The 12,108-nt window shown below is 43.5% G+C and overlaps 2 protein-coding genes across 2 annotated transcripts; both read right to left on the reverse strand.

The window, feature by feature from the left end:
- Positions 1-1,185: 1,185 nt before the first annotated feature.
- On the reverse strand, positions 1,186-6,843 carry pnn (pinin, desmosome associated protein). The gene is made up of 9 exons (XM_066694287.1): positions 6,705-6,843; positions 5,775-5,846; positions 5,409-5,477; positions 5,034-5,109; positions 4,850-4,944; positions 4,511-4,586; positions 4,048-4,203; positions 3,797-3,935; positions 1,186-3,502 (listed from the first exon to the last, which is right to left on the reverse strand). The coding sequence occupies exons 1-9, from the start codon at positions 6,815-6,817 to the stop codon at positions 2,118-2,120; spliced, it is 2,181 nt and encodes a 726-aa protein (XP_066550384.1). The 5' UTR covers positions 6,818-6,843; the 3' UTR covers positions 1,186-2,117.
- Positions 6,844-8,096: 1,253 nt separating this feature from the next.
- On the reverse strand, positions 8,097-11,712 carry gemin2 (gem (nuclear organelle) associated protein 2). Its single transcript, XM_066694531.1, has 10 exons — positions 11,418-11,712; positions 11,164-11,248; positions 10,697-10,786; positions 10,457-10,516; positions 10,250-10,369; positions 10,008-10,052; positions 9,803-9,871; positions 9,012-9,122; positions 8,574-8,632; positions 8,097-8,450 (listed from the first exon to the last, which is right to left on the reverse strand). Exons 1-10 carry the CDS (start codon positions 11,534-11,536, stop codon positions 8,414-8,416), a joined length of 795 nt encoding a protein of 264 aa, XP_066550628.1. The 5' UTR covers positions 11,537-11,712; the 3' UTR covers positions 8,097-8,413.
- Positions 11,713-12,108: the final 396 nt, after the last annotated feature.

Below are 12,108 nucleotides of genomic sequence, written 5' to 3' on the forward strand. Positions count from 1 at the left end.
AGCTGCGGTTACGATGCTTGTTTTCTATCCTCATATCAGTATCTCAGACACACAGGATCCTTTTCATTTAATTGAAGAGTAAGATCTGAGAGGAAAGCCAAAAAAAGGAATACGGTAATCATTTGCTTAAGGTATATGAAGGCATCTTTGAAACAAACGACTGCAGCTTCAAAGTAATACACTTCCTATTTTAATTGCATTAAATTCCCCTCTGTATTTTTTAACTTTACTCAAGGGTACGTTTGTCACATTTCCATGACATATCGGAGGAACAAGTGCAAACAGGTTGCATATATCAATGTCATCTCTCAGCGATGTAACGATACCACAAAGGATCGCATCTCGCTACAGCCTCGCCTCCCCTCGTGGTTTTTAATTAAATCAGCACTTTGCTCCGACGTAGCTGTGAGCCTCAATTTGTTTTTCACAGGTGCTGAAAAAGATAACAAATTGATATGCAAATGTTGCCGCGTCTTTTATTCATGCATGCGATCCATTCTGTCAGCAACTTCTGAAAGTTGGCTTAATCCCCACAGCCACGCATTATTTCGCACAGCACATCGTTTAAGTCAAAACCATTTGAAGACAGAGGTCAGGTTTTGTTACGAGGGTTAATACCTCTCCAAGGGGAAGAGTAATGACTCTTAGTCGGCTACAGTTTGTACTTTATTCTGCTTATAAAGATTTGGTTTCCCAACACTTGATAAAGACTTAAAACCGGTTTAATGTTTAAGCATTGGAAGCAGTGAAGTTGAAAGACAACTGACAGCAATGCAAACACCAAGCAGCAAGAAAAACTAACACTAAACAAGTGGTGCCAACCCAATTACCTTTGTCCTCAAGTCTCTACAGTGTGATAAGCATGGTTGAGAACCCCTCACCAGCTGAGAATATCACAGTAAAACAAACAGTGGGCCTTGATGTTACTGTCAGCAAAACAAAATTGGCCCTCTCGTGGAGCTCAGAAAGCAAGTTATTTATTTTATTAATGTCCTCTAGAATCTGTGAGATCCACAAAATCAGTTACATGTAAATAAACTGCATCTGAGAGGAGGTAAAGATATCTAACCTGCTTACAAGACTAGTCTAAACCTCTACCTAGTACAAATGCAGGTGCTTCACATGTATAAAAACACTGAGAACAGCAGCTGTAATGAAGCAGGAATATTAAGGACAAAAAAGGGGTAAAGGACTGCCATTTTTATTGGAGAGAGGATATGCCATCCAAGACATCTTACAGGACAAAACAAAACAATGGTTTAGAACAAACTCGAGTACTTTATTCACGGTGGGTTTCCAATTTGTTGTACAAAAGAAAAGATCACAAGCCAACATTTTGATTGAATGCGAGTCACTGAAGCCATAACTTCCAAAAAACAAAAAACAATCTTCAATGGCATCATATCTTGGGATGAGACATGACACTTTAAACGTCCCTCGTGGGTAAAATAAAAATGGCGCATTTACAAAAAAAAACTGGGGGGGAGTAGAAGTATACAAAATAAAGTTGACTTTATCCTTTCCATCTATTGATTCTGTATGGAAGAGTGGCCGAAACTGATTGAAGTGAAGAACAAAAAGGGAAGTTTTGCTTCATTAAACAGTCAGCAACTTACAGTCTCTGCTCAGATTACTCAAACAGAACTGAGAAAACAAAAGGAAAGGGGGGGACATTTGTATAGAAAAGGACTGTTCAAAACCCAGAGGGACTGCACTTCTAACACCAACACCACATTTACCAACTTCAACAGACATGGGGTGTGACTCCAACAGATCCCACCCCCCCCAGTACAAATGCTGGACAGCTAATGAACACTTTCTTGGAGACAGTCCAGAATTTAAAATGACATCGTGTCAATTTGAGTAACATTACGAAAGCCAAGTAAAAAGGACGAGACATTTGATATCAACTTTAAAAAGTCCCAAAGCAGTGGAGTGGGGATGTGTGTAAAAAGTGAACACGATACTTAAGGCGTCTTAATTATCTATTCCTTACAAAGGAACTATTCCTCCTCCGTGTCCATTTACAATCCTCTTCTGCTGCAAACAATGGCTTTTCTCTTTCAAAGGAGAGAGAGCTGAGCAGAGCCTCCGCCTGTGGCCCCCGTCGGGCCCATTTAGCGCCGCTTGTCCTTGCGCTCGGGTTTGCGCTCTCTCTCGCCGCGGGACGGCCGTTTCCCCGAGCGGCTGCCCTCCGAGACGGACCTCTTTCTGTCCGCCCTGGAGCTCTTTTCCTTGGAGCCCTTGGCGTCTCTGCTGCCGCCCTTGGATGACTTGTGGCTGCGCTCTGCTCCTGCCCCTCCCCTCTTCCTCTCTCTGTCCCTCTCCCTCTCGGACGGCCTCCTCCTGCGCTTCCTGTCTCTGCCGTGCCCCGCCGCAGCCCCGCTGCCTCCCCCTGCCCCGGCACCACCCCCTGCCCGGCCCCGGCTGCGACTGCGGCTCTCACTGCTGCTGCTGCTCGTGCTGTGGCTGGAGCTGGAGGAGCTGCTGGAGGAGCTCCTGGAGCTGCTGCCGCTGGAGCTGGAGCTGGAGGAGCTCCCACTAGTGCTGGAGCTGGAGGAGCTGCTGGAGGACGAGCTGCTGCTGCTCCTGCTCTTCCTCTTGTCCTTTGCCCTGCCCCTGCCCCGGGCGTCCCCCGCCTTGCCCGGCACGCCTGGCCCTTTAGCGGAGTCCTCGGCCTGCGGCTGGGACGCCTGCCTGTGCCTGTCTACCTGGCCGGGCAGCCCGGGACCCGTGTCCTCTTTGGGGGACTGGTCCTCGGGGGCCAGCACCACGGGGGCTAGCGGCCGTCCGGCCATGGGTGCCTCTCTCTCAGCGGGCGGCTCGCCAGAGGCGGCAGGTTTGGGCTCAAGGCCGTTTTCCTGCTTTTCCAACTCCACTATTGGCTCCTTATCATGCTCTGACTGAGGTGCGGGCTGCTCTGCCTCCTCTTCCTCCCGATTACCTACCTCCATCTCTACTGGAGCTGGGCTGGGCTCTTTAGGCACCTCCATCTCCTGGTCCTTCTCCACTGGCAGAGCTGCCACGCTCGCCCTGACCTCTGCTATAGAGTCTACCTGCTCCTCTACCTCCCCGAGCTCCACGGGGGCGGCAATAACGGCCCCCTGCTCCTCCTCCTCCTCTTCCTCATCCTCCTCTGCCCCCCTAACCTCCATCAGCTGAGCCTGCTCCTGCCCTTGCTCTGGCTTCCTGCCCTCCTCTGGCTTCCTGCCCTCCTCCGGCTTCCTGCCCTCCTCCTGCTCCTGCTCTGCATCACTCTGGACTACACTCACCTCCCTCTCATCCCCCTCTATCGCTTCCTCCATATCTACATCATTCCCCTGGTTACCTGTCTCCACCTCCGCCTCCTGCCGAGCCGGCTTACCCTCCTCTTGCTCTTCTTTCTTCAGGTCTTCGTTTTGGAAGTCCCCCTGACCTTTCTCCTTGAGTGACTGCCGCCTGGGACGGGCCTCCATCTTGTTTAGCTGCTCAGCGAACTCTTCGCGCCTTTCGTCGAACATGACTGCGGAGAGATCCACTGGATTGAACAGGAGCAATACAACTAACTGGGACGGTACATAACAAGACAGTCTAAAGCAGTGGTCTCCTACCCTGGTCAACTTAAATCACCAATGTCTAAATGCTGGGAACACGTGGGAGTCATTACTCAATTAAGCAAGTCAACCCAAGCTGCAGGTATTCAGATGATGTCCCAGTTGTTTCTAATTTACCAAAACACCTGCTAAATTATTTCAAATTAAATGCTTCCAGATGTTTATAAATGCTCTAAAGCTTGCCTGAATAAAGCGATGCTTACCATTCATTTTTTTCTGAGACTCCTCTAAGAGCTTATGAGTGGCTGAGCACATCCTGCCAGGAACGTAGAAGATCGGAGGTTTGGTTTTTGTGCGGATGTACTTGATTATTTTGGCATTGTGCACGTTCCATTCTTCTTGCTGCAGAAGAGAAACGGGAAGTTTGACCACACAGTACGCATTAAGCATCAAATCGCAGCGTTTCCATTCAAGAAATGGCCTGGAAACCTGCACACCAACAGTTATTTCTTACCAAGTGAGCAAGTTCTACTTTCTGCTCCAAAAGTCTCAGCTCTGTCTGCTTGGCTCGCCTTTCTTCAAAGAGTTCTCGCCTCTCATTCTCAATTTTTTTCCGTTCTTCCTCTGCTTGGACTTCTAGCTTCTGTTCGATTTCTAGACGTCTTTTTTGCTGAAACGGGAAGCAGGTGAGTGTCATTTGTTTGCAGGCTATCTAATCATACCTGCCTTAAACTGTTTTAGTCAAAAAGCCTGTATTGCTGCCAACAAATCCAGCTTTAAATGTATTGTTCCAGAGACACCAAAAGAAGATCAGACTGTATGTAAGCAGATAGACTTCTAAAGGGAAGAATATTTACATTAACACCTATACTTAAAAAGCAGGACATACAAGTCTTCACAACGACTTATACAAAGATCTACAAATTCAATCCCTAGATGAAAATAGATGAACCACATGCAATACTAGGAAGTCTTACCCTTTCTGAGGCCACTGTAGACTCCTGTTTGAATTTCTGAAGAGTGCCCATCAACAGGCCAAACATACGCCGATTCCTATGGACAGGAATAATCAGGAGACATGGTTTTTACAGTAGGAAATACACATACATCAGTTAAATTAAAGAAAATATGCAGGAGCTTAAATACACAATTGAGAAATACTCTAACATGGCACACTTAGCTAATCAAATCTTGTACCAATTGTAAGATACCAACAAATACAGATCTCATGAGATCAGTTACATTAAAGCCTCCTTTTTATCTGGATCATCCAATTAGCATTAGTCCAAAACTACATTCAACACCAAAAGCCATACCTCTGCTTTCCCTTTTCGTCCATGTTTTGATCTTGAATAAGGTCTCGGCGTGTGCGTTCTTTGGAGGTAGCAACAACTGAAGACTGCAACGCTGGCTGTTAAGGACATAAATAAAATCAGAAATGTGGTTGTTTTTGGGGGGGGTTAAACCTTCAACTGACCCACAGACATCGGGGATATCTACCTTTTTGACATCATCATCATCCTCCACGTCGCTGTCATGGCGTGAATCTCTCCTTGCCCGTTGATCTCCTGCCAGCCTAGAAAATAAAGCACGTACAAAAGAATTGGAAAAGGTAGCACGTGACATGTTTTAATCAGGGCTATCACTGCATTCAAAGCTCTACAATATTACAGAAAGGAACAGCACTAAGATTAAATATGACATCAACCAACTGTCAGCATATACAGCTAGGACAGAGGGTCCAAATCCTTCACATCAGATGTTAGAACTGAATAAAATCCAGCAGACAATAGCACAAACATTATTTTAAATGCAATGGTTTTATAGCATTTAATGGATGTCCCTGAAGCAGAAGACAAAACTGGGTTTGCTCACCTCAAGAGTGCCCCTTCGATATCCCTCTGTTTAGCTGGGGGTCCTACTCCACTATCCGAGAGTCCACGCCTGCAGAAAAACAAGAATGACTTCAAAAACCAATCTGAACCCCCCTTACAACAGTGCAACAATATTACAGACTCAGTCTCCCCTGGGGTCAGCTTTTGAGACCTTTCCAAGAATGTAAGCGACATCAAAACAACTGAACCAATCATTATAACGCTGACAAAATGCAATACTGAAAAGAGCTGCAACTATGTAATGTGAGAGGATATAAGCTAAATTATTATAGTCTATTCTTAGTCTCACAGCTCTTAATGGGATAATTACAGCTAAAGTGACAGCATTCAGGAGAAAATGGTTTACCTCAGTATATTAATCCCACGCCCCCTACCTCCACCTGGGCCTGTGATGGTTAGTCGTCTTGCTTGGCCAGGCCTGAAAAGAAAAGATGTCCATGACAATCCAGCTATTGCTTGTTACAAACATATCAAACAACTGAAGTGATGTTTGCTGCAAATGCATGTTACAGCAGAGTTTATTTTATAACACTAGGACAGTGTAGCAGGTCTTCAGATATTATGTTCAAAATAAATAACTCATTTTACGTAATGAAACGAATTAACAGACAAATGGGGGAACAGGGGGGAAAAAATAATTTCAGGCCAACCCAATGCAGGCCCAATCTGCGTGTGACATTTAAAGGCCTCATCAAAACACGGATCAAAGCCCCCCACATCGCAATCCCACTCCAGGGATTTTAAATACAATATTAGGTCAACAATAAGGCCGATTGATTGAGCACTTTATTATCTGTAACACAAGCTGTAAAAGTGGGCAAATCCTTAATGCGTTGCTATTGCTCTGAATTGGGAGTGGGGTGGGTGGGCTGATGAGATTGATACAAATGTCGAATCAGAGGAGATTATCTTAAAATATGTATGATAAATATTAGAAAAATTGGCCCAGAAAGCACTGCACCCTGAAAACAACGCTGCAGCGCGCAGAGTGTGTTGTTTGCAGCCTGCAGGCACCGGAGCGGTTCAACCCGGGCAGCCACGCCGGGGATACCGTCACCGTCCTGCCCCCGGCCCGGCTGGACACGGAGTGGAGTATTGATAATAAAACCATACTGAGCATCCGTCTGCACCTCTCGCACATAATCCACATAACCAGGCGGCACATTGCACGTCATTACCCGGCCACACCGGCCCGGGCACCGCGACGCACGCACGCACGGGGGGCATCGGGCGCCGAGAGGGCCTCTTTCCTCGCCCTTTGCCATCTCTCACGTACCTAAGCTCGTTGGGGTCCCGGCCCGTCAATTTGCGAATGTTTTCGTCCACATTTTTCAAGCTTTCTTTCGCTTTTTCCAGCTGTTCCTGCAAACTCCGCACGGCGACCGCCATCTTAGCTCTCCGGACAGCGAGCACTGCTTCCTACGCCGCAAAGCATGTCGGGGTGGATCCACAGGACGCCCCCTTTGTTTGATTGACAGGCACATCACCCAATGAGAAGCGAGTTTCCACCTCCGCGCTCCAATAGGGAAAGGCGTCGTGGGCAGGAAAACGCCATTACTAGGGTTTGGTTGCTTTTCAACGGTAGCATGGCTGCAATGCTCCGGCCGATTATGCTAGTGAGGATCCCGCTTGTCAACTCGAAACTCCACCTCCCCGGCCATGGAGGGAAACATGCTCTGCCCGGATTTGAAGGCTCCTTTGCAATAAATAAACCTCACCTCAATATTTTTCTTAGCTTTTGCATTGGTCATGACATTTTGTAGCATGTACCCTCCATACTTTAAGATATGCATTGTATCAAATAAATATATTGATCCCTGGTTTTATTTGCTCTGTAATACGTGGTCTTTTCAATCACCGATATTAACAAAACAGGACTGTTTTATTGTGTAGGAGACAGCAGTACATAAACAATGTTACAGTATCCAGCTACAGTAAATAAAATCATAATAAAACAGCACAGTGACCCCAGAAGTTCATGGTCAATTGAATGGCACACATGTTCATGTTGATTTAGCCTTGGCCAGAGATTATTTCCATACACTGCAAAGAGTGATTTCTACCAGTGCATTTATCTACAGGGTGGTGTTGGTACTTTAAGTGTGGGGTTTATGTTAAAGTTACAGAAACTCCAGGTCTGGTTTTACCACCCCATTGCCTGTGGGCTCCATTAACAGATTGTTCTCAACCCCAAAGAGACAGGAAACATCCCCCTAATCTAAGCATTTAAATATGTGTGGAATTTACATCTGAAATGAAACTCTGATTGCACTTCTTTCTGTTTCAATACATTGTGCCACCAATACAAATACAGTTAAAGAAGCCCCATGGTTTGTCTTGTTGTATGTAGCAATGGTTGTTTGTTTGCTTTTAACATTTAAACAGACTGAAGTTACACAATGCCAAAGACAAGAATATTTCTGTAAATACAGTAGCAGCCAGTTTCTGAAAAAGACATTGCAAAATCACACACTTAACAGCAATACCTAAAGTATGTTTAATCATGAAGAAATAAACAAACAAGCTAGCTTCACAAACGTCTGAGTCCAAATGAATCGACGGAAAGCATAACATTGTTAAAACGTACTGCAGGAAAGAGAGGATGAGAACTAAAGCTGATAATGGTATATTTTAAAACACAATAAGAGGTTCATGGAAGACAACAATATTTAAAAGCCGTAAGTTGTTTATTAATCAATAAAAATAAGCACATTACATGAAAATATAACACTTGATTTCTTCCAATTTTTACCACAAAACACAAATGCCAAACTCGCTTCTTTCTCTTATGCACATAACACATGTGCCTTTTCATATTTTAATTTCCCTGCCTAATTCAGCCATTTTATCTTCTGCCTCGCACACAGTGACGATGTGAGGGATCTAAATAGTATGGGGTATATCATAGGCATGTGTCAAAGTAAAAGATGCTTGTAAATGTTACATTGCATTTTCACCACAATAAAGAAACATACAGCAGATGAATCATTCTTTATCAGCCAGGTCATTCTGTTCAAAATATCTGAAAGAAAAAGACAGCTTGAGTTACATTTCAACATGCAGGGCAGTTGCTCTTCTGCAATATTGTATCATGTAACTTTATAGCATTCAATGATTATCTCGTAAATAAAGGTATCAAACCAACCTGGCAACCAGACAAATCAATAAATTTAGAGCCGACACATTTTCATCTTCTTTACTCTCCTGGAAGAAAACCAAACATAAATAAAACGTTCTGTCTAATTCCACGTCTCAACAGTATGTTTTCTTTCCTCGCAATTCAGCATCAATCCTACCGTTGTTAGACAGCGGGTCAGAATCTGCAATACGTGAGGGTTATCGTGGCTATGAATCCCCCAGTGCTGTCACCCGAGACAAAACTATTTTAATATCCAAAAATGCTTCAAAATGCAGATAAAATATATTGTATGTTACAAGAGACCTGCTGAAATATATGCAACAATGTAGAAGAACACTAAGAATAAAACACAGCGGACGTAATGCACTAAATAAAGATGGAATTGTGAATCGCAAACTACAGCCTAGTGATACACTGAACTAATAACCACGTAAACCAGCTCACAATTTTGGCGCGGACTTCAGAGCACCGTCTGGCCAGCTGTCGGATCAGGGAGTGGGCTTCCGGCAGCAAAGGTTTCTCCAGGCAAGCCAGCAGTGCATACAACCACCGTCCCTGCAGGTGCAATTGTAACACTGCATTAAAGCAGGGTGGGGAAATGCACACCCAGTCATTCCTGAGTAAAAAGTACATTACTGCAAACACCTACTTCCAAATACTAATAATCATCAATACCTTTGAATAAAGTCACAAAATAACCCCCCATTACTGCCATCAATACCAGTGTGGAAGGAAAGTTAGAAATTCCTCTCACACATGTTTCTTCACATATATTTAAGAAAGATAAGGTCAAGCTAAAAGGTCAGGCCAGAAGGTAGTTTGACCCGTTTGTTATTTACAATGAGCATCTTGGAGACAATGCCAAACAGTATGATTTGAGTGTCTGCTCTCTAATCCTAGTATTGACCTATGAACTCTGTCCTCTAATGATATATATTCTGCTTAGTTAACGACTTGTAAGTAAGTAATGACTTGTTAATCATAACCAGATCTTTGACTTCTGTGTGTATAAAAAGCTCTGACTTTTAGCATGGAGTCAGAGCAACTCTGGAATCTCCTTGATTCACTGCTCCTCTCCACACTGCATGTAATAAAGGCATTACAGCGAACACTCCAACCTGATTGAAGACTGAGTTTCTTCCACACCAGTAAAAAAAAAAAAACTGAAAGGTTTACTAGCATAGCTAAAGTGTTTCACTAAAGAAAATAATAAAAACACATTTGAGAAAACTTACCAGTTCTGGGCAAAAGTCTCTCTCTCCAAACCAGCTTATTAAATGCTCCAGAACTGTGGTCACCAACACCTTGTAAAGAAAACAAAACCATTATAAATCGCAGACAATATTCTGAGACGGTGGTTGGTTTGTGCAGTAGGTAATGCAAAAGGATCCAGATTACGTCGGGAATGTATGACAATCTACTGTTGAACTGGGATCTTACTTGACTGAATCGGCTGACGATGCTTAACAAAGGGGGGAATCCCACCTGAAACGGAAATACAAATTTTACCACAACAAGAACAGGTAGAGGCATCAACATATGAAGCTATAAAAAAATATTACAGATGAAATATAATTTAAACAAGTGTACAGTTTTACTATGTCAAGTAAATTATTATATTTTGTTTTACTTTTGCAGCACTTGTTAAACTCATGTAGGGATTTCACCAGTCGGAGTGCTACCTTCACATAATCAACACTTGGGCTCATGCTCTCGTTGTCGTCATGTGTCAGGGTCCGCTCGCAGTAAACGTTTTCACCCAAACAGAATTTCTTCCAGCCTTCCTCATCGTCTGGATTTGGCTATATATACATAAAAAAAGGAATGTAATGATTTTTCTGCAATCATATAAGAGAAGACCATAATACTTGAGTGTAGTTGATACTAACCATAATTACATTCTCATCCAAGGTCTGCATCTTCCAATGTTGTCTGTGTTTGTTTACACTCTGAAAGCAAGAACATGTAGATACGAATGCCATCCGAATACCAGCTTTTTAGAATGTGTACATTTGCAATAATTGTACATTCAATCAAGCAAGAAGAAAATTTAATCAAACTGATTAACAGCTCATTATAATATTTTTTAAGTAACCCTTGTTTCATCTTGAGCACTAAAACACCATTACCTGTCTAACTGTGGAGAAATTGCTGACTTGCTGTCGTTGCCAACTTAGACTTGGAGAAAACCCTTCAGGGGCCGCATGACATCCTGAGAGCTTCAAAATAAAATAAAATACACTTTAGTAAGCTGTACATAACAAGTGTAGCCAGGCTCAGCTGCATATCACTGAGTGATAAGTCTTTAAAACAAACTACAAGTTTGGTTGTGAGAAAAAACAACAACAGTAACAATGAAAATTTGCAAAAAATATATTAAATATGACAGAGAGAAGATAACTGAAGCATTACACTGAAGGTATAGGGTGAGGTAAAGTTAGTGTTTAAGGTATAGTATATTAGACTATTGCATTTAATGGTGTTTATGGTTTATATAATATGCCAGCTCATGACAGGGATTGCACAGTATGCCCAAATTGTTACATACACTAGCATCTACAGTTTATTATCAATATGTACAGTTGTGAGTACTTACAGAGACATTCACTGTTTGTTTCTTTTTCAGCTTCTTCGGGTCAATCTGAGCCACCACTACATCGGGGCACCGAGACGCCTCCAACCTGGGAAAAAACACATTTATAAACGCAGCTCAACACAGCCGTCACTCACTGTCCGTCAACGACAGCGCCAGCATATTCAGTCTCTAGTCTTGTCAGCCTCAACCGGAAACCAAATATGTTGATTCATATGAAAAATCATCATAATAATAAAGCATTTCTGATGACTTACTGAACCTGTCTTAAATACTCCTTTGGGTTTCTTGGGACAATGCTGGGATCAACATCTTCAGTGTCGTCCTCTTCCACAGGCAGCAGCCTGGGCATCAGGTCCTCCGCATCGGATTTCATAGTTGCGAGCAGGCACAACACACACAACTGTCCACCGTTTGCTAAAAAACAATTAACACATTGCACGGCTATAACATTTCATTGCATGGTCACTTTTTTAAATGCTATGATGTCAGTGTACGTTGTGCGTGCTTTCTGTGGCGCTCTTGCAGGCTGCCATTTTGAATGTGACGTAAATAGAAGTCGCCCGTTGCCATGGTTTCCGGTGTTGCCAGCCAGTACTAGGGTCGCGATCTTGTGACGTAGAGGTCCGTAGAGCTGCGCAGATGTTCGTAGTGCTGCGCAGATGTGCGGAGTTCCACCGCTCCATTGGTGGAGCCGCGCAGATCTGCGCCACACCTGATGTTGCAATGTTGGTTCATATCTATAAAATGAAACAGAAGAGACGCATTGCTGATGTTACATAATTTAATCGGCATATGGATTTGTTTGTTTGTTTAGTTAATACAACGTATCGTTACCCCTTCCTTGCACAAAACTAAACAAATGCACGTTGGTGAATTAATAACTGACAGCACGCCTGTCGCTCTGAACTGAGTGTGGCGTTAATGTCGCACGATGCTTATTGATTT

Source organism: Amia ocellicauda, chromosome 21 (assembly GCF_036373705.1).
Source record: "Amia ocellicauda isolate fAmiCal2 chromosome 21, fAmiCal2.hap1, whole genome shotgun sequence".
NCBI classification, from domain to species: Eukaryota; Metazoa; Chordata; class Actinopteri; order Amiiformes; family Amiidae; genus Amia; species Amia ocellicauda.